This window comes from Melozone crissalis, unplaced genomic scaffold (genome assembly GCF_028551555.1).
Source record: "Melozone crissalis strain CALT ecotype California unplaced genomic scaffold, PUWL_Pcris_2 ptg000045l_1, whole genome shotgun sequence".
NCBI classification, from domain to species: Eukaryota; Metazoa; Chordata; class Aves; order Passeriformes; family Passerellidae; genus Melozone; species Melozone crissalis.
The window spans coordinates 12,344,378-12,368,391 of NW_026535823.1; the positions used below are offsets into that span (position 1 = coordinate 12,344,378).

The 24,014-nt window shown below is 43.1% G+C and overlaps 2 protein-coding genes across 6 annotated transcripts in view; one reads left to right on the forward strand and one right to left on the reverse strand.

The window, feature by feature from the left end:
* CLCC1 (chloride channel CLIC like 1) lies at nucleotides 1-15,546 on the forward strand. Of its 4 annotated transcripts, none has more exons than XM_054285641.1 (12): nucleotides 1-83; nucleotides 1,754-1,894; nucleotides 3,594-3,686; nucleotides 4,556-4,663; nucleotides 6,361-6,582; nucleotides 7,717-7,857; nucleotides 8,970-9,063; nucleotides 10,144-10,241; nucleotides 10,322-10,468; nucleotides 11,065-11,346; nucleotides 11,883-12,128; nucleotides 15,456-15,546. In XM_054285641.1, exons 2-12 carry the CDS (start codon nucleotides 1,763-1,765, stop codon nucleotides 15,462-15,464), a joined length of 1,572 nt encoding a protein of 523 aa, XP_054141616.1. In that variant the 5' UTR covers nucleotides 1-83; nucleotides 1,754-1,762; the 3' UTR covers nucleotides 15,465-15,546. The 4 variants fall into 4 exon arrangements, with proteins under 4 accessions (XP_054141616.1, XP_054141619.1, XP_054141617.1 ...); XM_054285642.1 differs by having other exon boundaries at nucleotides 35-53; XM_054285643.1 differs by lacking the exon at nucleotides 1-83 and adding an exon at nucleotides 374-394.
* GPSM2 (G protein signaling modulator 2) overlaps nucleotides 12,947-24,014 on the reverse strand; it is a 26,584-nt gene continuing 15,516 nt past the window's right edge. Inside the window, exons 3-15 of one of the 2 annotated variants that reach the window (XM_054285639.1) lie at nucleotides 23,183-23,404; nucleotides 21,992-22,127; nucleotides 21,387-21,529; nucleotides 20,772-20,895; nucleotides 20,384-20,499; nucleotides 19,268-19,423; nucleotides 18,376-18,484; nucleotides 17,850-17,979; nucleotides 17,460-17,527; nucleotides 16,366-16,542; nucleotides 15,438-15,600; nucleotides 15,020-15,297; nucleotides 12,947-13,641 (exon numbers count right to left, since the gene is read on the reverse strand). In XM_054285639.1, coding sequence (XP_054141614.1) covers nucleotides 13,477-13,641; nucleotides 15,020-15,297; nucleotides 15,438-15,600; nucleotides 16,366-16,542; nucleotides 17,460-17,527; nucleotides 17,850-17,979; nucleotides 18,376-18,484; nucleotides 19,268-19,423; nucleotides 20,384-20,499; nucleotides 20,772-20,895; nucleotides 21,387-21,529; nucleotides 21,992-22,127; nucleotides 23,183-23,404 — 1,987 coding nt within the window. In that variant the 3' untranslated portion in view covers nucleotides 12,947-13,476. The remainder of the gene's footprint in view (nucleotides 13,642-15,019; nucleotides 15,298-15,437; nucleotides 15,601-16,365; nucleotides 16,543-17,459; nucleotides 17,528-17,849; nucleotides 17,980-18,375; nucleotides 18,485-19,267; nucleotides 19,424-20,383; nucleotides 20,500-20,771; nucleotides 20,896-21,386; nucleotides 21,530-21,991; nucleotides 22,128-23,182; nucleotides 23,405-24,014) is intronic. The other variant, XM_054285640.1, reaches the window with a different exon arrangement.

Genomic DNA, 24,014 nt, shown 5'->3' on the forward strand with positions numbered 1-24,014 from the left:
GCGGCGCCGGGCGGAGCGGCTGGCGGGGCGGCCCCGCAGCGGGTAAACACCGGGTGAGCGCCGGGAGTCCCGCGGCCCCTCAGGTACCGCGGGCGGCGAGCGGGGCTGCGGGCGGGCGGGCGCCGCTGGCCGGGGCCTGCGCGGTGTCAGGCCGAGGAGGAGCGGGGAGGGGTTGAGGGCTGCGTGTGGCGGCGGAGCGCCGTGTCGGGTGCGATGAGAAGGCGGGAGAGAAGCGTGCGGAGCCGCTTCTTTATGGCCCTGGCGGCTCCTGCAGCTCGGGCGGCGGTGTCGGCCTGCGCAGGGCCGGAGCAGGGCCCGCGGCCTGCGGAGCCGCACCAGGAGACCAGGCCGTGGCGCCGGACAGGGCTGGGATGTCCCTGTAGAGCTGGCCGAGGTGAGTTCTGCGTGTCGGGCATGCTAGCCCCTTCCTGAAGGAATGCTGGAAACCAAAGTTCATCAAGGAGGAATGTTAGCGTTGGCAGTGGTTCTCCGAGGGGAAGCTGCTGCACCCTTAGGAGCAGGATCTCTGAGGGAGCGCGGGGCATCGCTGTCTGAGGGAAACAAAGGATAGTGAAACGGTGTGGCCTTGCTCTTCTTAAAACAATGCGGCCAAGGGGAACTAATCCAAAGGAGTGACCCAAAAGGTGACCAAAACCTGAACGTGCTCCGTTAACTCGAAAATACCTATCACTTTCCGCACTCCAACGTGTGTTAATGAAGCTAGACGTGTACATGCTTTAAAGTCACTCACACTGCGCCTAAATACGAAATCTCATCAACTGAAACTCTGCCTTTTACCCTCCCTCAAAAAACCAATATAAGTATAGGTTAAGAGGGGCGGAGGTCGGAGGAGACTCCACCTTTGTATCGTGGCTCTGTCGGTGGGCTGTGCCTCTTTCCTCCCCCTTAGGAACGCCTGTTGGGTAAGGCTCCTACACCGAGTGCTCCCTCAGGGAATTCAGAGAGCCAGCTGCTGTTTGCGATTGTGCTTTTAGTCTTGTCCCACTGTAACGTATTTTTGGTCGGTTTATCGCTCATATTGTTTGTGTTCATGTGCTCCTGCAGACGGTGTGTTTATCACTGACAGTCAGCGTTTCTGTTGCTCAGCAAATGACGGTGTTTTTCACCTGAGGGTTGTTGAGCGTTTCCAGGCGGTGGTGTGGCCAGGAGAGTTTGTTGGACATACCAGAGTCGTGGTGTGTCTGTCACGCTGTTTGTGCATCTGTGATTGTGGTGGTTCTTACTGAATGTGACTGGAGCCACAGTGCTGTGGCTGAAGCACAGGGCTCTGTGCTTCCCTTTTTAGTGCTGAATTGGCCATCCCTCAAAGCACAGCCACTCCCAGCCCCTCTGGTATCCGAGGAACGGCTGAAATGTCAAGGGCAGTTTTTCTGCCAAGTCTTCCTATTAATGTGACAGTAAAATTTGCTTTACTGTTAGCACAGTGCCCTTGTGGTGAAGCGTGCTGGAGTTCTGCACCTCTTATCATATTTAGCAATACTGAACTCTGTGCTGCACCTGCTGATAACAAAGTCAGGGGCATTGATCCACTCATATAATACAGTTTAATTGTGCATATTATTGTCAGCGTTTTCCTTGGGAAAAAATAGGGAAGTGAGTTTAAACCTTCTTAATGGAGAACTGAGTTTTTTAAAAGCTCCACTTTTAGTTTTTTTCATGTAAGATTGTTTTATTTTTTTGATACAGCATGCTACACCCTGACCTAAATACCTGAATTTCTTGTTGTATTCAGTGATACAGGATGCTGTTTCCTTTGGTGTTGTGTGCAGTGATGCTGACAGGGAGCTGTAAAGCTCAAGAAGATGAATGGATTGACCCCACGGATATGCTCAATTATGATGCAGCATCAGGAACAATGAGAAGACCTTATAAGGTAGAGAAAGAAAGGGTGTGTGTCTCTGTCAAAAAGCTAAAGGCTGTTGGAAGATTGCTTTTAAACTGTGACAGTAAATAATGATAGCAGTATGGTGTTTTTAAGGGCTTATTATCTTGTATCTGAATCCATACACAGAAAAGTCTTTGTGTCCATGGTTAAAATTGCAAGGGAAAAAATAGTGTAATTGGCTCAGGACCTTTCCCTGGTGAGCTTCTGTTGCACTCAGATCAAGTCACATCAAGCAGGCTTTTTGAATTTTCACAGGTGGTGCTTGATTTATGCAGGTTGTGGCACCACAGGTTACTGCTCTGAGAAGTACTGGGTTAAGCAGCTCTTGCTAGTTTCTCAAGTGTAGTGTTAAATATCTTGAAAATCAGGTTCCTAACTGATAAAAGTTGGGGGAGTTAAAGTTAATTATTGTATTTTATTTTAGTCCACCAGTTTCCCAGCAATAGGAACCAGTTTCCCATTTCTTGTGTGGGACTATTTTGAATTTTAATGGTGTTTTGTAATGCTGGGCCTCAGTTTTCAGAAGGTCAGACTAGGGATTCAGTGCTGTACTTTTAATGAATCATTAACACTGAAGAGAAGATGAACTAGGAAAAAATCCGTTCTAACAAGATGAATTTTCTCTGTCTTGTATGAAGAGCAGACCCTAAATACCATGAGGTTTGTTATCTTGTGAATTGTGCACACATAGCACTGTAAACTAGAGGTGGTTGTAAGGGCACCCTTGATTTTTGCCATTATCCAGCTTTCAAGTTTGGTTTTGCGGTCTTGAGTAATACTGTTTAAACACTACAGAGCATAATTTTCTGAAGCTTAAAAGATGCAGAGTGTGTTATTGCTCTCCACAGCTTTCCTCATCAACCTCCAACTTCTCCACATCCACCTGATGGTCATTAACATCCTTAAGGTCCAGCAGCAAGCTTTGGAGCCCAACTGCTTCAGCTTTATATAAAAAACTAGTAGCTTTATTGTTGTCTCCCACAAAAGTAGAACTACATCTTAAACTAAAAAAATGACTACTTTGTGTTAGTCTATCTTCTCAGGATTTCTTTTGTGCTCTGCAGAGTTTTTAGGTGGGCAGGCTGTGTGGGCTGCTCAAGCCCTCAGAACCAAGCTTTGTTTCAGCATGAGTTCACTGGTTCAGGTGCTGTTGTGCTTCCTCTTGGAGGCCTCCCTGGGTGTGCACACGTGGTTGGAGGCAGCCCTGCTCTGTGCCTGAGTAATGAGCAGAGGGCACAGAGAGCTCTGCAGTAGATAGAGGCAGGCAGCCAGAGTGGGGTTTGTGTTTGCCTGCAGTCTGGCTGCTGCTGTGGCAGCTGCGCTGGGAACGCACCTGGCTCAAAGCCGCCCCTTTGCCTGCTGAGTCAGTGTTCAGCCAGTGCCATTATCTAATCTGATGCACTCTGTGGGTCAGCAGCACCCGAAGGAGGGGAAAGGGCAAGTGGGGGAGGACAGGCAGGACCTCACCTTTTGCATTTAGATAAACTCACAGCAATTGTCCATCTGGAGCCTAAAACAACAGCAGAGAGGTAACTGCAGTGTCACTGGGAGGGTACTAGCAGCAAAGATCTGTACTCAGGTTTTAGCTCCTTTGCTCCTTCTAAAGTGATGTGGCTGTAGAAGTGTAACAGGGCTTGTTGGTCAAATTCTTGAATTCTGAAAATATGGTTTTCTTCTGTAATTTTAGCCAAACTATCATGACTCTGAGGAAGAGGCTGTGGATGCAGTCAGTACTGAAATCTCCCGTTGTTCCAGGGTAGTAGATTCCTTGCAACACAAGGTTTGTTCTTCAGAATATTTTCCTGTGTTTTATAGTGCTTATAAATGTGCTTATATATTTTAGTGCTTATAGTTCTGTGCTTTCTGATGATGCTCTTCTGGGCAGTACCAAACAGGTGCATTGCTGGCATAATTTATTCTTTATGGAAGGGGAACCTCTAGGCAGAGGAGAGACTGGAAGTGGTTTGAATTCATGTTCAAGTTGTTGTTCTGCCTACAAAGGTCTGTTTCCTGACATGTTTTATAGTGGAGCACAATCAATAGGAGCTAGGTGCTTCTGCCCAGTGTCAGCAGTTTGGGGGTGTGGTGCTGAGTACCCCGTGCTGTTCTCAAGCTGTCAGTCCTGTCAGATTTTAAGGGGTGGTTGTGGGCACAGAGACCAGGGCCATGTGCAGAGCTGCAGCTCTCAGGTGCTGCTGTCAGAGCCCCTCCCAGGGTGTGGGGATGCCTGTGTGGCTCCTGGGGCCCTTCCTGCCCTCAGCCATTTGGATCCCCAATGGGATATGTGTCATTTTAATGTTGTTTAGTTACTTCGATTTTTTGACAGTTCCCTCTTTTTTTTCCTGATGCAAACTTAAAATGTAAGGAGATCCAGATGTTTGCATTTGTTTCTAGACTTACTGAAGTCAGAATTTGAATATTACTAGCAGATGTGAAATCTCCAGTACTGGCCAGTTCTATGGAAAGCAGTATGTTCAGTAACTGCATATGCTTTTTATCTGGCAAACTAACCAGGGAATGATTGCTAAACTAAAGAAATGGGTCCCTGTTAATCCTGAGCTAAATGTGTTGGTATATTTGGGGTTTTTCTCTCCTGTGAAGAAGCTGGTTTGAGCAAAGTGAATAAAAGTGTCTTTTGCACAATTGCAGATTGCAGAGTGTGAGAAGAGGAATGCCAAATCACAGGAGAGCCGCAGCTTTTATATTTTTAAGCGATTCTTGAATAAGATTTTAAATGAAGCTGGAAAACTTGGCCTTGTAAGTATTTGAACAGTCATTTAAAAACACTTAATTAAAAGGAATTCATATTACTACTTTAGGTAGTTTTCACAGTTACCAAGCATTGAGTAATTATGCTGGTGTACTTTAAATGCAGTGAAGGGAACTGAATGGCAAAGGAAAAAATGACAGAAGTGTGTGCATCCTGTACTGCTGAGGAGACACAGTTGTTGTTTGATCTGTAAAGCATCCAGAGGAAGGGTTTGTGAATTCAGTGTATCTTAGCATCTGTTAGCTCAGCAGTCTGAGAGAGCTGAGGCTGTTCAGCCTGGGGAGGAGAAGGCTCTGCAGAGACCTTAGAGACCCTTTGAGTACCTAAAAGGGGGCCTATGAGAGGGACCTTTTACAAGGGTGTGCAATGCTAGGACAAGGGGAATGGCTTTGAACTGAAAGAGAGGAGGTTTAGAATAGATACTGGGAAGAAATTAATTGTTCTTTTGGGTGTGAGGCACTTGAAGGAGTTGTCCAGAGTTGTGGATGCCCCATCCCTGGAAGCATTCAAGGCCAGGCTGGATGGGGCTTTCAGCAGTGTGATCTAGGGGGAGGTGTACTTGACCATGAGGGTTGGAACCAGATTATCTTTAAGGTCCCTTCCAACCCAAACCATTCTGTGATTCTAACCATCAAGGAATAGCAGCTTATTAGAGTTTCCATGTAAGAATCACCTTGTTACTTTCTTTATGCAGTGATTTCAGCTGGAATAGAGTGAATTTTCTTGCTGGTAGCTGGTGCAGGGCTGTGTTTTGGGTTCAGAGTGAGGGCACTGTTGCTAACACTCTGGTGTTTCAGTGGTTGCTCACTGGTGCTGTCTCTAAGCCAGGGACTTCTCTGTGCTCGTGGCAGCCAGGAGGTGCAGGAGGAGCTGTGAGGGAGCGTGGCCAGGACAGCTGAGCTGAGCTGGCCCCAGGGCCAGGGCAAACCATGGCTGCTGTGCCCAGCAGGGGCTGGGGGAGCTGCCTGGGAGGGGCTGGGAGCTGCTGGAGGCAGCAATTGCACTGTGCTGCTCTTGTTCTTCTGGGGTTTATTTCCTTCTTTCTCTCTTTTCATGACTGGTAGTATTATTGCCACCACATTTTATTTTGTTTGCTGTTCTTGTCTCAGTTCACGAGGTTTACCTTTTTGCTCATTCTCCTCCCCACCAGGAGGATATTGGAGGGAGTGAGTGGCTGCATGATACTTTAGTTGTTGGCTGGGCACTTTATTATATTGTCTTTGGAGATTTTGTTTATTCAGAGGTAGAAGAATTTATTAATAAGCAAAATTATTGTTAAATAAGGAACATTACATTTAGCAGTGTAAAACTTCTTATTTTAGTGTTTAATAGTTTCTATCTGTTTTATCCAGCTTTGACTGAGGCACACATAGTGTATATGTAATTATTACTTGTTAATGAGCCCTGGTCCTGAAATCTTAGTAACAAGTGAGATAGTTTATTTTTTTAGGATTTGTTTCTTTAGAATTGAAAGATTACAAACCAACTGAATTTGTTTTGTATAGTTTAGATGAACAAAAGTGTTATAGAATCATAGTGTGCCCCCTGTCCCACGTTTTCATCCTGCAGCCTGCTTCAGAAGGGCGCTGGTACAGAATGAATATGATCAGTTTTGGCCTATGGATGCATTTGTATTTCCAGATCAGCAGCTTTTAACCCTTGTTTTGCTTTGCTTGGAATGCAGCCTGGGGAAGATGTGGGCCATGTCCACTACGATGCTGAGATCATTCTGACCAGGCAGACGTATTTGGAGATGCTCAGGTTTGTCAGTGAGGAGGCCTGGCAGCCAGGAGCCCTGGATGAGGCTCTCAATGATATTTTGGTCAATTTTAAGCACCATGATGAGGAAGCTTGGCGGTGGAGATTTGAAGACACCTTTGGAATTGATCTATATCATTTGTTTTGGGTAAGAGAATAAAGGTTGATTATTGCTTTTAATTGCTGTTTTCTTCAGTTTCTCTGTGCTAATCAATATTACCATCTTAACTCCACAGATAAAGCAATTCCTTCCATCATACTTCAAGTCAATCTTTTTTTTTTTTGTGGTTGCTGGAGGATGTATTTGCTTTAATAAGGAATTAAAGTTTTTTATTCCTGTGGTCATCTGTTCTCTATTGTAGCTTTGGTTTGGGGCTTTTTTTCTGGTGTGCTTTTTCTTTTCTTGTCTTTTATATCTGTGCTGCCAGACTCATTGTGCTCTAGTACTTTCTTACCTCGAGAACTGACACCTCATGCATTTGTAGATATTCCATGTTGGTCTCTTGTTCATGTTGTTGTTGAAGCTGTTGGCTTCTCCAAGAGTTGGAATATACACTGAGACAAGTATATATTTAAACCCCTATAGGTCAGAGGCTTTTGCAAATTTTGTGGAAAAAATTGTATAGGGTTGGAGAGGAGAGCATGACTATGGGAATTATAAAGTGCTAAGCTGAGGATCTCTAATAAAGATGAAGCTTTCTGAATAAATCTTTACAATTCAGAATATGCCAGTGTTTTGTGCTGACATAATCTTGCAAGTAGCCTGTCTAGATTTGAGGTGTCCCTGGAAGCCAGATGACAAAAGGAGGCTGTCAGTAACCTCTGAGAGGGGTCCTTGGGTGGAAAGACACTGTGGAGTGTCTTTGAAGTCTTGCTGCTGGCACCCAAACTGTAACTTTGTCTCTCTGTGCAGGAGTTGGCAGCAGTTGTTCTGTGTTTCAGAGCAGGCACAAACTGCTCAAGCACTGGCTGACACCAATTTGATCATTTAGAAGTGTGGTTGCTAATGTAACAAATATCCTGAGAAATAACTAAATATCACAAGAAACAAATGAGCAGCTGCAATGTCAGGTCGTGACAGGGATGAGTATTGGTACTGCCACAAAACTGTTCTGCCTTGTGCTGCTCAGATGGGCTGTGGAAGCAAGGAAAAACTCAGCTATTCTGTGTAAATGACATCAGTAAAAACAGAAGTTGGAAGTTTCTTCATCTGTACTGTCAGCAAGCTTAGAAAGGTCCAAATCAAATATGGGTCATAATGTTTTCCTCTTTTCTTTTGCAGCTACTCTTGTGCGCAGTGTGCATTGTGATTGTAGTGGCTACAGAACTGAGGACGTACGTGTCGCGCTTTGTTCAGCTGAAATATGTTTTATTTATGACTTTCCTCGTCAGTTTTGTGTGGAATTGGTTTTACTTGTACACGGTAAGTTCTGGAATCGTAATGGCTTTCTGGCTTAGAACTGTACAGCTATGAGGGAGTTAAGGGTGTTTAGTTCCTTTGGTTAGTTTACATACAGCTTTTAATTAACTGCAAAATAAAAAAGGGATAAACATTTTTTTTTGCATGTTGATAGGGGTGTTAGGTGTAAAGAACAAAAGAAATCCTGACAACTGTATTGTGCTGTAGAGGTGCACAAAATTCAGAGAGCACTAAACTCTGATTTCACTACATGGGCAAGGCAGATGTAACCTCTGACTGAAGCAGCTTGGTAGAAAAGGTCTACAGAAATATATTCAGATTTTTTTTCTTAAGATTCCCTGGCAGAAACTGTTTCATGTGATAGACCAGATAAATGCCTCATTAATTAAGTGGCTGATGGTACAATCAGATGAGTTTTATTGAGGAGGAATGTAGGACACCAGATCAAAGCCCAGCCACAAAATCTGCCCTCACATCTTGTCAATGAGGATTGAACTGCAGTGTGACAGAGCCAGGGACAGCAGAGTGCTGGAGAGTGGCATGGCTCTGGTGGGCTTGGAATGCCATGCAGATGGCTTGGGTTGAGGCAGTGAACAATGTCAGTTTTGCAACAGATGATTTGACTGAATTTTTATGTTTTGATTATCAGTTGCAATCAGTAAGGCAAAACTATAATAAATACAGGGATTTCTTATGCAAATTATTTGAAAAAGAAAAGAAGAAGTTTTAAATAGTAATTGCATGACAGCTGTGTCTGTATTCCAGAAACATGTTAAGAAAAGACGTCATCAGTTTACTTTTGCCTTGAACTTGTATCTTTGAATATTGGAGTCTGATCCTTTGACAATTCAGATTCCTTTTGGAGAATAACTTGGAGGTAGCCTTTATCTCAGGGGTTTTGTCCATTCCTAGGAAGTTCTTGGAATTTAACTCCATTAAGTTGTTTAGGTAGTAAACTTTTCTAAATACATATTACATGGGGAATTGTCATTACAAGGGGATAATGTGGAAGTTCCCATTTATGTGGGGAACTGTTCCCAGGCTGCAGAGAGCAAGCAGGGCTAGCTGAGGAGCAGCTCTCCTGGCTGCAGCACTCAGTGTGTGTCTCCCTGCAGCTGGCCTTCGCTCAGCACCAGGCAGAGATGGCCAAGATGGGGCAGTTTGACAAGGTCTGTGCCGAGAAGCTGGAGTGGTATGGAAGTCTCATGGGTGAGCTCTTCTCTTGGTACTTTGAAGTGGTTAATTTCACAAAATATCCATCCACAGTATCCCAGGATACTCGAATTTCTTCATGGGTTGTACAGGGAATTCTCCTCAATACATGATTACATGGTTTTACCCTTTTCCCATCCCACAAGACTTTGTTTTCTAGGCCTGGGGAGAAGAGCTGATCACAGCACTGTACTTGGGGTATGTCATGGTGTTACTTCTTTTTCTTGTAACTTACCTGTTTCCCCAGTACCATTCAGTGCCCTTTACTAAAGACAGGCAGGCAGAGTTCAGGGCATGGCTTTTTTTTCATGTATTACACCTGTGAGTGCAATGGATTTCAGGAATTGGATCTATAATTGTTTATTCAGGTGATACTATTTTACAGAGAAAGTTGGGTTTTTTTATTAGCTGTTATTTCTGTCCAGTGCCATAGCAGGTAGATGAAGGGTGGCAGCTCTTAAAGACTGCTTGTTATGGTCTTCCCTGTGTAATTTCTTGACTCTGTTGTTTTTGATTACATGTCAATGATTTATGTGCTGACTGCAGTAAAACCTAACTACAGAATCACTGATGTCATGAATCACTTGTTTATAATGTAAGGGTTCCCTTAAGAAGTAAGACTTCCTGCTTGTAACTAAAACAGACCCTTGAATCCAGCAAGCAAAAGGAGACAATTTCAGTCTCCCTGCAGACTGGCAGATGGGCAATAACACAGAAGGATGCTGTGTCAGTAGCTGTGAACACAGTGTTCACAGCAAGTTCATAGTTTCCACAGATGAGACTTTTTTCCCTGAGGCTTCTGGGAACTGATCTCACCCAAAGAGCTTTCTTGATTATACATGGGAAAATTTCGGGTTCTTCTCTTTTTTCCATCCTTCCCTCCCCTTCCTGCATCCCCTTGACTGGATAAACTATACCTCCAAGCCAATCTCAGATGTGTAAAAATAAATCTGTTTTGAACCATGTCTAGAAGAATTCTCTTCCGTCTGTAACTGAAATGCTGCTTTCTGTATTGCTGCTGTGTCACAAAATATCTTTTTAAGAAGTAGTAATAATATGTGTCTGCTTTGATTTCAGAATGGCTTAGAAGCACATGGACATTTCAGGATGATCCCTGTAAGAAGTATTATGAAATTCTGCTTGTAAATCCTGTTTATATGGTTCCACCATCAAAGGTATGTGCCAAGCCTGAGGGGACTGCCAAGGCCTAGGTTGGTGTTTGTATGACAACACTGGTTTTCTGCTTCTTTTCTAGGCCTTGGCAGTAACTTTCACCAACTTTGTAACTGAGCCTTTGAAGGACATAGGACAAGGTATTGGTGAATTCATCAAGGCACTTATGAAGGAGATACCATTAATTCTGCAGGTTCCAGTGCTCATTACCATGGCTCTGGGTGTCCTGGTTTGTATACATTCATCTTACATTTAGAAGCTCAGCTTTATTTTTTAAATATTAAATGTGTTTATATTTAAGTATTATCTATTATATTATGTATTTCTCACTTGTAAACTGAACAGATTTCTTAGCACAAAGAAGTGACTTCTGCAGGGGAATTTTTTCTTGACAAAGGCTTCATACTACAGTTGGTCTAGGAATTAAAAGAGCTGAGTTTTGTGTTCAAACTGTATTCCTCTCCCACTCCCCAAGTGGGATACAGTAGCATTAAACTGCTTCAGATCTTAGGCTGTCTGACAGTTTATTGCACCTTAGTTCCCATTTCTTCTTTGAGTCATTAATTGTGATGTGTGTGGCTGGCATTTAACACAAAGGCATGGAGTTAGAGCCTTAAACATTAATGTAGCACTAACAATGAACTGCATCCAGCCTGGCAGTTCCTGCAGTGTGGTCAGACTGCAGAAAGCTTGAGCTGGAGCCATTCCCTTCACCTGACCTTTTCCTTCAGGGTCTTTCAGATATATGACAAGAAATCTGTGTGAAAACCATAGGCTGCAGATATTTGGTGTTTTGCTCAGTTTTGGTTTTTTCCTCTCCCCCAGACTTTTTGCTATGGTGCAGGATCATCAGTGTCTGCATTAAGATACTTAAGATCTCAGAAGAAGAGTCTGCCTCTGCCTGCTGGTGGGCAGGAGCCCATAGCGTTTGGGCAGCACGATGGGAGGACAGCAGATGAGTACTACCTGCAGCAGCAGCCCTACGTGCACAGAGGCCACCAGGACAGAGGGGACGCTGCCAGCAGGCCCCTGCTCCGGCTGAGAGCGGGCAATGGCAGCAGGAGCCCGGACACGGCACGCACTGGCGACCAGCCGGATGCACAGCAGGTACCAGAGGCACCTCCTGGGGCTCTGGGAGCTGGCATTAAACTGAGCAGATTGCAGTGGCACCTGCTGAAACACATTCAAACAACATAATGAAACCCAGATCTGGGGGAGAGAGGAGCTAAGGAACTACACGTTCCCCTATGGAACAGTTTGACAAAGGTGTCTTGGATGTGTTTCTTCTGGAAAAATATTTGCAGTAGCTAGCTCTGGCAAGAAACTACTGAATTAAAATGCTTTACGTTAAAGACAACTTCAGTTTTGAGAGATCAGTATGCGTGTGAGCCTGGCCAATCATGATAACCCACAGAATAAATGTGGAGGAAAGAAGCAGTGCTGACTTCCCTGTAAACTACAGAAAATTCAAACCAGATTTATACTCTATATTGGGCTTATTTACATGTTCTGTTTCCCGAGGGGAAAAAAAATACCCGTCATGCTTTGGGTGAGCTTGCCCCTTGAGCTGGGATGCACTTGGAACAATAGATGCTGTCATTTTTGATTGCTTAATTAATAGGTTATTATTGATTTTTTTGCAGAACAGGTTGTACACTGAATCTGAAGTTCATAGACTTGAAACTCTCAAAGCTGAAAACCTTACTGCAGAAGCTGCACTTGAGCAGCAAAAACAGGAGACAGGCAAAGTAGAGGGAGAGACTGGAGAAAACTGTGTCCCCAGTAAAAACCTAGAACAGAAGAGTTCTGCCACAGAACCGTGCGAAGAGAAGAAAGAGAACGTTTTACACGACTCCAGGAAAGAGACCAAGGAAGACCCAGACTCTACTGTAAGTTTTGTCTGATCTTTACTTGTCATATACTTGTTAATTCTGCTCTCATTCTCAAGTGTAGAAGAGACAAGACCAGGTGGGAATGTAAAATCTGGGAGAGGGTACTCTGTCTGGAGTCTGAAATAAAGGTGTTAAGTAAGATGATACACCTCTAAGTGGCCAGGAAAACCCAGTGCTGCTTGTTGGAAATCAGGTTTGTGTCATAAGTTTTGAGTAATTGCCATAATGCTAATTCCCAGCTCAGATGTCTCACGTCTGTCTTTGGGTTTATGTTCTTTAAAATCAGTTTGCTTCTTGTCAGCTCAGTTTTAGGGCAGCTGACGGATTTGCTCCTGGTGTAATGATCTGCAGAGAGCGAGCAGCTGATGTTGTAGCAGGCGGTTTTAGGCAGCTCAGAGCTGAACAGGGCCAGGAGCAGGAGCTGCCCTGGGGATGGACATTCCAGTGCTTGTTCCCCAGCCCAGCACATCCTTAGCCAGAGCCAGTGAGCAGCTGAGGTCAGGCACAGGCAGCAGCACCTTTGCATTTCTGTGGGTGGCACTGGAAACTGGGGTGCTGCAGGCACTGCCCCACGCCCATGGCAGGTGGGGCCCAGTGCCCACCACCCCTGTGATTCCCTGGTGCATGGGCACGTTTCACACAAGCTGTAGAGCAGCATGAGCAGCTGTTTCTTGAAATAAGTACTTCTTGATAACTTCTGCTGATTGCAGAGCTGTTCTGAATTAATGTGGGAAACAGCTAAATATTACAAAAAAACCATAATGCTTGAAAAAACTATTTTTTATTAAACAGAATTAAAACTAGGGTTTAATTTTTTCATAGAAATTATTGTTTCTTCCAAACTGTGTTTCTGCAAAGAGACTAAATACTAAAGCTATTTATTCTCTTTTTTTAAATTATTTTTTTAAAAAAAGTATAAAAGAAAACAGAACACAGAACTTTTTTTCAGGAAGTACAAATCAGGGGAAAAAAATCAAATTTTCTTTAAAAAGAACATAAAAATTTAAGTCCTTCACTAGATTGAGACAGTGGTAGAATCCACTAATGAGCAATGAGAGAATGGACAGAGAAAAAAAAGTCATAATAATTTTGACAGACTAGAAGCAAATAAGAGGGAAACACAGGACCAGTACCTCAGACACTGCTCTGAAAGCAGCTGCCAAATGCAAGAGCAGGGGCAGCTCTGTAACTGCTGCTCACCAGTGTGATGCTGCTGCTGTTTCTGTGAAAAATCAGGAGAAAGGAGACAGAGCTACTAATTGTAGTCATCCTAAAAAAGGCAAGTGTGCTGTTCCAGCAAACCAGAGTGATCCCTAGGATGCTGCTGTACATACTGCTGGGGTCTTCAGCTGGAATTGGGTCCCTTTATGGCTGAGGGTAGGTGGACTCTCTGCTCATCCATTCTCTTGGCTTGTGAGCGCAAAATCAGGCTGAAAAAATCCTCATCTGGTACAGTGGGGCCTTTGGCAGCTCCTGGAGGAGCACATCTCTGATCATCCAGTCTGGAGCCCTACAGACAGACCAAGCAATACAAGCTGCATATTTACAGGAAGATAGGGAGTAAGTGAACAATATTAAGTGAAAAAGCTACTAAAACCTTTGCTGGCAGATTTAAAGCTCGTAGAGAGATTTAATTTATAAATTTTGTTTCAAGTTAAACTTGCTAAATGAAATTATTGAGTCCAAGTGTAACTAAAATGGTTCCTCTGCCCCACTTTTCCCATGTGTCTAAAAGTGACCCCCCCCCCCTTCCACCGCCAGTTCAGTTCTTCGACATATTGCAAAATGAGATTTCTTAGCATTAGTACAGGGTGTTTCTGGTCTCGTACACCAGGAAGTATGGTTGTCTTCCTTTCCTTACACAGGGACTAAAAGATTGCTGCAGTGCTGTGAGATTTGGGAAGGCTCTCCTTGAAGGCCCCTTGCCTCTGCTCTGTACAGCTGGGTACAGTTTAGTGCCAAGCTTCCAGAGCAGGTGGCAAACCCTGCTGGGCTGGGCTCTGCTCCCCAGCTGGGGAGTGGTGTTCCCACAGGAACAGGCTGCTCCTGGAGGGCAGTGTGGGCACAGAAGGAAAAGCACAGCTCTCAGTGGTGGCTGGACCTGGGACAGGCACCCTTTGCACAAAAAGGCTCAAAGGCAGCAACCCTTCTGTGCTCATTTACAGCAGTCCATACTGATCAGAGGAGATGAAATATTTTTCCATTCCTAAAAGAGAATATTTCTAGATTCTTTGGTTATTTCAGCAGGCTGATGAGCACTGTCATATAGACTCAATTCCAGGTGCTGTTTTCTCAGCCAGGCTACCGTACTTACTGGCCTTTGGAGAACTCAGCATCTGAATTTCGTATTTTTGGCTGCTTGTCAACCCATCAGACAAACTAGCAAGTCTTTTTAATTCTTTTTGGTCTAACTGGTATATGCACATGCTCTAATTGAAAATCAGTCACCTCACTGGTATATTACTATAAACTATCATTTAAACTTAATCTTGTGGAAATGATGACCACTCTTACCACCAAAACCTGGATACTGAATTCTTTCAGTTGATAAATTAGGATTGGTGGTGTATCAAGTGTCCTCCTTAGCAAGCCAGGTCTAAACACTTAAAACCATTTTACATACTCCTTGCAATAGCCTCACTTGTTTTTCTTCACTTTCTAAGCATTTCTTACTTTTAATAGTTACTATGGTACAAATACCAAAATTATACTTTCTAGACTGGATAATTAACAACACCCCAACCCTCACCTTCTGTTCTCTTATGTTCCTCCTTATCTGTCAGATCAATACATATCTTAAACCACAGTGGCTTCCTTACAGAATGCAGTAGGGGAAGCCCAGTTGCAGTCCCCAGAGGCAGAAGCTGAGGAGGTTGTTAAGCCCTTACCTGGCATTTGATCAATATGTCGAAGAAGTCGTCATCCAGGTCGCCGTTGGCGCCGGCCCCGAGCTGGCCCAGCAGGGCGTGGCTGCGGTGCTGCTGCTGCCTCAGCCCGGGCAGCTGGCTCTGGCTCTGGCTCTGGCTCTGGCTCTGGCTCTGGCTCTGCCTCAGCCCAGGCAGGTGGCTCAGGCTGGCGCGCTGCTCGTCCAGGCGCCGGCTCTGCGAGCTCGCCAGCAGCTCCAGGAACTCGTCTGTGTGCGGGGACACCGCCGACGTGGAAAAGGCTGCCCGGGACACACAGAGTGATTAGAGTTAGCCTGGGAGTGAATCCATTGCGGTAGCGAGTCTTGCATGCAAATACATTTTGAAAATAGTATTTGGCAAAAACTCGAGTCAAATACGGATTTTGCTTTTAAAAAATTACATTTTATCATTGTTTTAGGTGGAGTAGAGGATGTTGCCACTGAAGGAGCTGGGAGTCTGTTCTTCTCCTGGAAGCAGCACCTCTGATCATCCATCCTGTTACTCTGGAACCGACTCAGCAGATCAAAGAACCCTTCGTCTGCCATTGTCTCACGGCTGCTTTTCTGAAAAGGAGAAAATTTGGGGTATTTGACCTTAGAGTGCCTACAGCTGGGACAACTGCATCAGAGTTTCAGTCCAGTGATATGCTTCATATTTACATATCTGAAATTTATTAAATAAATTTTTTTTAGTCAACCTTTTCTATAGCCAGAGATCTATCCAAGAAAGAGATGCTAATGCTAGGGCAGCATTTTGGAGAGTGAAATATATTAGAAATGTCTCATTCTCTGGAATGGAAAGAAACTGCGCTCTGATCATGGTAAAATGGGAGTTATTCCTCCTCAGCCATTAATCCAACAAAACCCCAAATGCCCATGAGAAGAAAAAGAAACAAGACCAGCAAAGAACAGTTGCCACTGTCTCCTCAGATCTATGACCAAATGCCTCAGTTCTTTTATTTTGAACTGACTTCTCTCAAGACTGTAATAACCTAAAAAGTATGTCCAAAATATCTCCCACTGCCTGAATCCGGAAAATAGATTTTGCTAAGTTTGGAGAAGTAGGGTCTAAAAGAGACTTAGACCTCAGCTTGCAAATAAATTTCATTTCTAACTTCAAAAAAACCACCACAAATAAAATGTTTCAGTAGTAGGAAAATCTTAAAGCTGGCACCACCCCTGATAGAGCTATAGAATAACAGATTCTGCATCAGTTTAGAGCCACAGTGTTTAAATCAAGTTAAACTGAACAGGACAGCTGCAGGAAAGTGTTTTCCACAATTCTGATCACACAAAGATGAGTAAAGGCCATGGGCTCACCACACGTACCCTCTGAGAGTTTGGAAGTCGATGATCAATGGAATTACTGGCATCCTGCAAAACTTTGGAGGTGGTGCCATTTTTGTACTTTTTGCCTTTTAGTCGATTTACAAAATGGAGTTTTGCTGAAGTTTTGGCAACCAGTGGTTTCTGTTTAACAAGAATCTCACTGTTCCAGTTTGGAACCTAAGAAAACAAGAGTCAGGAAATTAAGCCTTCTGATTTTACTTACCAGTACTGTTACCTCTTACTTGCTGCTGCTTTTCCTCCCCAAAATGAGGCAGCTTTACACTATTTTGTTCTTGCAGCCACAAGGATGTACCCAAAGAGGCTCTTGAGTGCCACTGCTGACTTCAGCTGTACTGACTACACATGCTTTGAGATTTCATTGATTAACATAACAGTCTTTGCCTTACCTGAAGAGACTGTAATTAGATATCCCAGTGTGGAGGAAAAAATAGCAATTTCAGTCTGCCACATTTATGCAGAACTGCCAGCCCAGTATTGAAAGGCAGAATGTAGAAGAAATCTCTCATAGACTGACACAAGGATTTTAATTGGGAACTCCCATTGCCAAAAGATTTCTGAGCTTAGGGAGGGAAGTTGTTTTGCCTGTGACTCAGCTGTAACATTTCTGAAATAGCATCCTTACTCCAGATGGAGGCTGAAGCTTCTGATGGTTTGCAAGTTGGTTGAAATCTCAAAGTGAAAAACAGAGCATGTATTTTAAGTCCCTGTAAAATGACTGTAACCAAAGAAAAAGTGTTCAGAAGAGCTAAGCTAAAGCTCAGGAATTTTATTCTGAATTACTTTCATGCTGCAACCTCAACCCATCTCTATAAAGAGATGAAAATTCCTTTGATGCTCATTACATCACTCATGCAGGGAATAAAGCAGGCTTCCCACAAGCCACTACAGCCATCACCTGTCACACGCTGTTACCTACATAACAGAAGTATTTTTTGTTAGTATTGTTAGACGTGGTGTTATGGAGCTCCTGTGACCAACTAAATTAAAAAGGGAGGCAAAAGGCACATCAGCACACCCTCAGAAAGGTTTCACTGCAATATCAGCAGCAGAACAGAAAGAAGCAAAGTGCCAACCTTTTCTGGTGTTAATTTCATAAGTTCCATGTTCTCCATGCTGTAACGGCGTCCTCTTGGTCTGCCACCTTCAAGAGACAAATTCATCTTTTTATTATTAAAATTTATGGTGGCACTTGACAAGCTGTGGCTGTACTCATCTAAGGTCCAAGGTCCAAGCCACAGCCACAATTAGAACACACAAAGAAACTAAGCAGTACCCTGGGATTCACAGTATAAATCCTCCAGAAAAGGAGGTGCTGAAGGGGTCCAATACCTCAAGAACCTTTTTTAGCAGCTGGGGAGAAAACCAAGCAAACTTCCATAGTCAACCCCAACTCATTAAAGAACTCAAATGAGATTCTTTTTTAAGTTCTCTGTTGGGAAACTACTTCAGAAAGAGGCACATACCATTCAAACTGTTTTCCACTGCGTGGCTTTCTGCCATCATGGAGTTGTTTGTGCTGTAGCTTAATCCAAGAACCATTTGAAGATCTGAGAGATTAAGTCTGGCAGTGAGTTCTCCACTTCTGTCTCCTACCTTCAAGCAAATAAAACAAGCAGTTGTATTACCTTAACAAATACTCACATGTGTAACTGTAAAGCAATCCTTGTCCCATGACTTCTGAGAGAAAAAAGGCTGAAAAGGTTTTCCTGCTTGAAGACTGAGAACATCTTTTTAAAGAAGTAACAACTAACAGGTAACACAGAAAAGCCTAAAATAATTTCTGCTTGGCCACTAACTTGGGAGTCCATGACACCATTGTGAGTGGTGGCACTAGGACAAAGGAGCTGACTGGCTGAAATAACCTGGAATCAGCTGTCTCTAGAATGATTGAAAATGCATTCCATCACTCAAACTCACACCTCCATAAAACCTCTGGGAGAGCAAGAGCAAAAGCCAAGAGCCAGCACAGTGGGAGTATGAAAATCATACCTCTCTTGAAATCTCCAGGTGCCTTTCTGCGAAGTGGATGGCTTGGTCATGATTTCCCAGGGCAGTGTAAGCATTCCCTAAACTCCAGCATGCTCTTCCTTCCCCAATTCTGAAAACAACACACATTTGCAATTACACCTCTACCTGAACACCAGAGGTCAGGTTTTCACAGTACTGCCAAAGTAATTTGCTGGGCTAAAAAAAATGAGGCAATCATCAAAGACCATGCTACCACCAACATATTAAATATTGTATTTAAGGAGTGTGATCTGGTTATAAATAAATATGAACAAATTTAATTTTTTTTTAATTTCTAAGCTCACAGCAAACAAGTTAGTTTTGTAAGCATGGGACATTGTATAACCTACTTTGCTCCTCCTCAGTTTGCATGACTTACTAGCCCTCTGTATTCTTAGTGACTTAAGAACAGGTACATTTAAATGTTGCAAAAAATTATGGTTGCACCCAACACTATAAAAAAGGCCTCAGAAATCAGTACTGTAATATAAACATTACTTGCTGCTGTGTTACTCTCCTTCCCCCATCCCTTCCTGTATTACTACCTTGTGGACAAGTAGAACACATTCTTATGAAAGTAGGGTGAATTATTATAATGAACTCATGAAAGAAAGATCTGCTTTTCCCTAATTTACACAGACTTGCTGACAGGAGATGATGTAGAAAGAGTCATTCATCAATTTGTCTTTCATCTCGGACTCATTAGCTGCAATACCATTATGAGTAATTTTGGTTTTCCACATGAAAACCAAAGCCCAGCATTGGGGGAATTCACATGAATTGCTGGCACATGGGGAACAATGCCAGTGGAGCTGAAGGTAACAGGATTTGCTCTGAGTGTCACACACACATGAAACAATCTCTTAGGGCTTACTTGTCGTGTAGCTCCTGAGCAATCACAAGGTGTTTGAGGTGATAATCAATGGCTCTCTCATAGTCCTGCAGCAGAGTGTAGGTGTTCCCCAGGCTGTAGCAGGCCTGTGCTTCCACAGCTCTGTCCTTCAGCTGCCGAGCCAGCTGCAGCGTCCTCCTGCAGGAGAGGTCAGAAACCACCACAAGGAAAAGCTTTCAGAAGTGCACTTGCACAACTGAAAATCTGTTACACAACTTCAACAAATCGGGGCAGCAGGCAGCAAATTATTGGCTATTAAATTACTATCTTGTAAACCCTTACAATCTCACACTTGTAAAGTCCTCCCTCCACTGCAACCTACTTCATTAGAGAGCAGGCTGATTCCTCAAACAGCATCATTTAATTTACTGCTCCATTAATAATTTGTAGGAGTTTCCCTGAGGTTGCACTGTTTAATAGCAGTGTTACAATTCCTACTTTCCATCAGAATGGGCAGGACAGGCCTGTACTCACCCAGCCAGCTGAGCTGTGCTGGGCAAGAAGAATTTGAGGGCTCAGAGGGATCTGCTCAGTACTGAGGCATTTCTCCCTAAGAAATGCTGTGCTCTGAAATCCCAGTCAGATGCTAATAACACCTATACTGTATCTTTGCCAAGCTTTTACTTTCCCAGGTACAGCAGTAACTGCTTAGTGGTGCAGAGATCAAGACAGGTCTGGCTCGAAAATACAGACTAAAGATGTAAATTGACATCTCAGCACACCTGAGGCAGCCACCCATCTCAGGGTAGGAAAGCTGCTCACATCATTCCAGCACTCACTAAGAGCTCAGACAGTAATGCCTGCTTCTAGAATAATGGCAATAAATGCCTAGCAGTGAAAGATGTCTGTCTACAGCACTGCAAAGAAACTCTTTAAAGTAGCAAAAGAGTTAAAAAAATAAAAAGCATTAATGCTGCCCCTCCCTTAAGAGAACCAGAACAGTTAAATAACAAAGGAAAAATTTCTTTGCTAAACAAATGGAAATTTTTCTAAAGTATGTGTTGAAGCAGTGACTGTTCCACAGTGAGCTACAGTATCAGGCACGACAGAACTAAACTGTACCAGAGATATAAATTGTGTTTGTCAGCAGTCACTCACCTGTAGTATTCAGCAGCAGTTTCAAATTCCCCCAGGAATATGTAGGCATTTCCAAGGTTGCTGTATGCTCTTCTTTCTGCTGATCTATCACCAAATTCTTTTGCAATGAGGAGACGCTTAAAAATGTGAAATAGCTGCATTAGTTACTCCACTTTATACTTTGTAACATACACTTGCATGCAGAAATGCAAGAAAAAATTGCATTCTTTAGGTCAACAACAATGCTATGATAATATAAGAACAGCCAAACTTGAAGTTTATGCCATTAAGATTTAAAACCTGCATTAAAAAGCTTGCAACAAGATCCAGCACACAATACATGCACTAAAGGTCAGGAGCAACCTGATATTCTGCTAGAACAGAATTCATTACTAGCACATCGTTGTACCTGTTCATGGGCTAAAACTGCACTCCTGAAGTTGCCCAGAAGATAGTGTGTGTTTCCCAAATTTCCAAAGGCACGTCCTTGTGCTGCTCTGTCACCCAGCTCTGTTACTATTGACAGGTTTTCCCTGTTTTGAGGGAGAGTGAGAAGGAGAATAGTGACTTTTAAATGGTTTGGTTTTTTTCTCACAGTCATTTAAATATTAATTCTAAAAATTCTTATATAAAGGAAAAGGCAGAGATATTCTACTTTGGCCTATTTTAATGGCCTTTAAATAACCATGAATCCGAGTAAGAAATACTTTCAGTGAGCTACCAAATCCACTGCATTCTAACTCAAGCCAGTGGGCTCTCCTCTAGTTACACAGGTGTAACAAGGTCCTGTTGTCTCAGCCTGGTTTGAAGAGTTCTGCTGGTTTCTAACCAAGGGTTGTCAGGTACAGTACAGGTGAGGGCAGGATAAAAACCAGTGCATGCCTTGTTGAAAACACCAAACTGACAGGTACCTCGGTTCTGCAGAGAAGCATTCCACAGTTTAGCTCATGGCCCTGCAGATCTCCCACATCAGAACTACATGATCACATCCTCCCAGCCCCCAACACTTAAAGCTCCTACTTACTCATAATACTTTGCAGCTTTCTGTAAAGCATTTTTCACATCCTCTGGAAGTTCCCCTGGATCATGGGTCCCAGCATTAGCTACATTTTTCCCTTTAGAGTGATATACATTTCCCAGATTATACAGTGCTCTTGCTTCTCCAACCTGAACCAAAAGTAAAAGAAGGCATTAAAATTTCATGCTTCAAAGTTTTCTGTCACAACAACTATTTGTACAATCCACAGATGGGAAAAAACTTCCTTAACTACTTGTCAATAACCACTCTGCTCATTCTGAACATATTATCACCTACCCAGTCATAGTCCCCAATCCAATTGTTTTGCATACTACTTCTTTTTGAAGAGCAAGACACATTCTTGAGGTCAATTACCATTAAAAACTAAATTTAAAACAAACAAAACCACCACAAAATAGGGTAATATTTAACCTGGACCTACAGTCTTCCAGGTACAAACAACTGTATTCCAACTAATAGATTTGTGCTGCCTAGAGGAAAAAATTGAATATTCACTATTTCCTTCTGAAAGGTGCACATTCCTTACCAGTACCACTGGGTTCAGGAATGTGTGTTAGCACTTTCCATCCAAATTCCTGCACAATTCTTACCTTATCATTAAGTTCTCTGGAAATATCCAGATGTCTCTGACAGCAAACAATAGCTTCTTCAAAATTCCCAAGGACCTTTAAGGTGTTGCCCAGGTTCCCACTGGCTTTTGCTTCTCCCAGTTGATCCCCAATCGTCCTAAAATAGCAGCAATTAAGTACCAGAAAACAGTGGATCATTTAAACCAATGTATGGGAGAGAATGACATGAATTTGTGAAGAGACCACAACTATGTAAATGTAAATGTGTTCAGTTCACTTTATAGCTGAAATGCACTCAAACATTGTTCAGTCTGTGGTTACAGACATCTCCTTCTGTCAGTGCTGTTTAGCCAGCTCCTGGTACTGATCATCTGCTCAACATTTATTTCTTAAATTCACATCTTTTAAGAAGAGAATAGAGAGAAAATTCTTAAAGATGATTTAGAAAGACAGTGCCAACATTAGAGAGGTTTAACTGCATTTGTGTTTTACTTGACCATCTCCTTTTAAGTAAAAATCTCCTTTAACTTAACAAGACACCTAAGTGTAAGGTTTAAGACTTACAGTCTCCTCTGTAGCTCGCAGCACTACTTCATTTCTACATTTTACATGAGACTAAGGCAAGAGACTGCCACTGAAACAGACTCATACCTGGGCAACAACACAACAAAACAAATACCCCAAGATCACAGCACAGGAGCAAGGTAAGGGAGGAGGAAGAATAGATTTATGCCAATTTGAGGTTAAGTACCTTATATGCCTGTGCCTTTTACTGGACCTATACAAATCAGTAAAAGTCAGATACATAAACAGCGTATGAAAGGTATAGGGTTTTAGATTTCACAGTGTTACATTGTGAGTTTTACACAGATAAACATTAGGGAGTTCTGTCTAGTAAACAAGAGAGCAGCTCAACAATATGGATAACTAGAAGCACTGAGTTTTAGAAACATGAAAGGGTAAAGAAAAGGTGGATTTAAAGCAGCCATTTAATTATCCAGAAACCTGGTGAGGCCTCAGTCAGTTCTGGGATTATGGTGCTGGACCAAGTATTAGCTGCCAGGTTAGAGGGCACCCAAGTGACCTGCCAGGCCCCCAGCCCCGTGCCACACCACGTTCACTCATTAGCCAGCATTAGTGCAGGGTTTGGCAGGACAGTGAGCTGGCAGCTGCTCGTGTCTCCCAGAGTGGGATGGCATGGAGAACAATTACCTTGCAAGAGTTAAATCGTGGTGATGATATTCCAAGGCCTTTGCATATTCCTGCAGGTAGAAATAGGCATTGCCCAGCTGGCTGTAAATAGCACTCAGGGTTCGTAAATCTTCAGTCCCAACCTGCACAGCAGCTTCAAAGAAAGACACCCCGGCCCGGCAATCTCCTGCCTTGCACAGGCGCTCGCCCTCCAGAGCCAGCTCCAGGCAGGAAGCCTCCATCCTGCACAGGGACAAAAGGCCAGCAGTCACTCCAAGTGGCACACTCTGCAGCACCTGAGCTCTGGACGTGGCATTATTTTATCAGATGGCCTCTATTTGTTTAGGAGAGGGAATCAGCTGCACACCACAACCAATGAGCTTTGCTTTAGAGTATTAGAGAAACCAAGGCTGAAATGGAAATGACAATTTCAACGGTGAGGAGCAAAACAGCATTTGAACAAACAGCTACAATATCTTATTTTTTCAGTCTCGGAGAGGAAACCAAACACTGCTTTGTCCATAGGCAGCACTCAAAGGGTTCAAAAACCATTTTTACCATCTAGATAATTTCAGAAAAGTTACCTAGAAATCAAGCTATTACTGAAAAATACTGATTCTGACAAATGGAAGCACTTCAGATTTTTAGGGTGATGCCACAGTAACCTGCAAAATGATTCACAGGAAAAAAAATCAAATTAGAATATTCTGTGTATCAAAGACTGACTAATTTTCTGCAAGTTGTTGCCTCTGTAATTTGATACTCCTTGGCACCCAGTTTCTTATACTAGCACTGCTGTGAAAATTCTCAGTGTAAGAACAAATATCTAGATTCAATTAATGACAAAATGTAT

What these genes read in the sequence shown, in the direction of transcription:
- CLCC1 (XM_054285641.1), top strand. Translation starts at nt 1,763, where the DNA reads ATGCTGTTTCCTTTGGTGTTGTGTGCAGTGATGCTGACAGGGAGCTGT. An exon ending in TAGATTCCTTGCAACACAAG is followed by an intron (nt 3,687 to 4,555) that starts GTTTGTTCTTCA and finishes GCACAATTGCAG; the next exon opens with ATTGCAGAGTGTGAGAAGAG. An exon ending in ACCAGCCGGATGCACAGCAG is followed by an intron (nt 11,347 to 11,882) that starts GTACCAGAGGCA and finishes ATTTTTTTGCAG; the next exon opens with AACAGGTTGTACACTGAATC.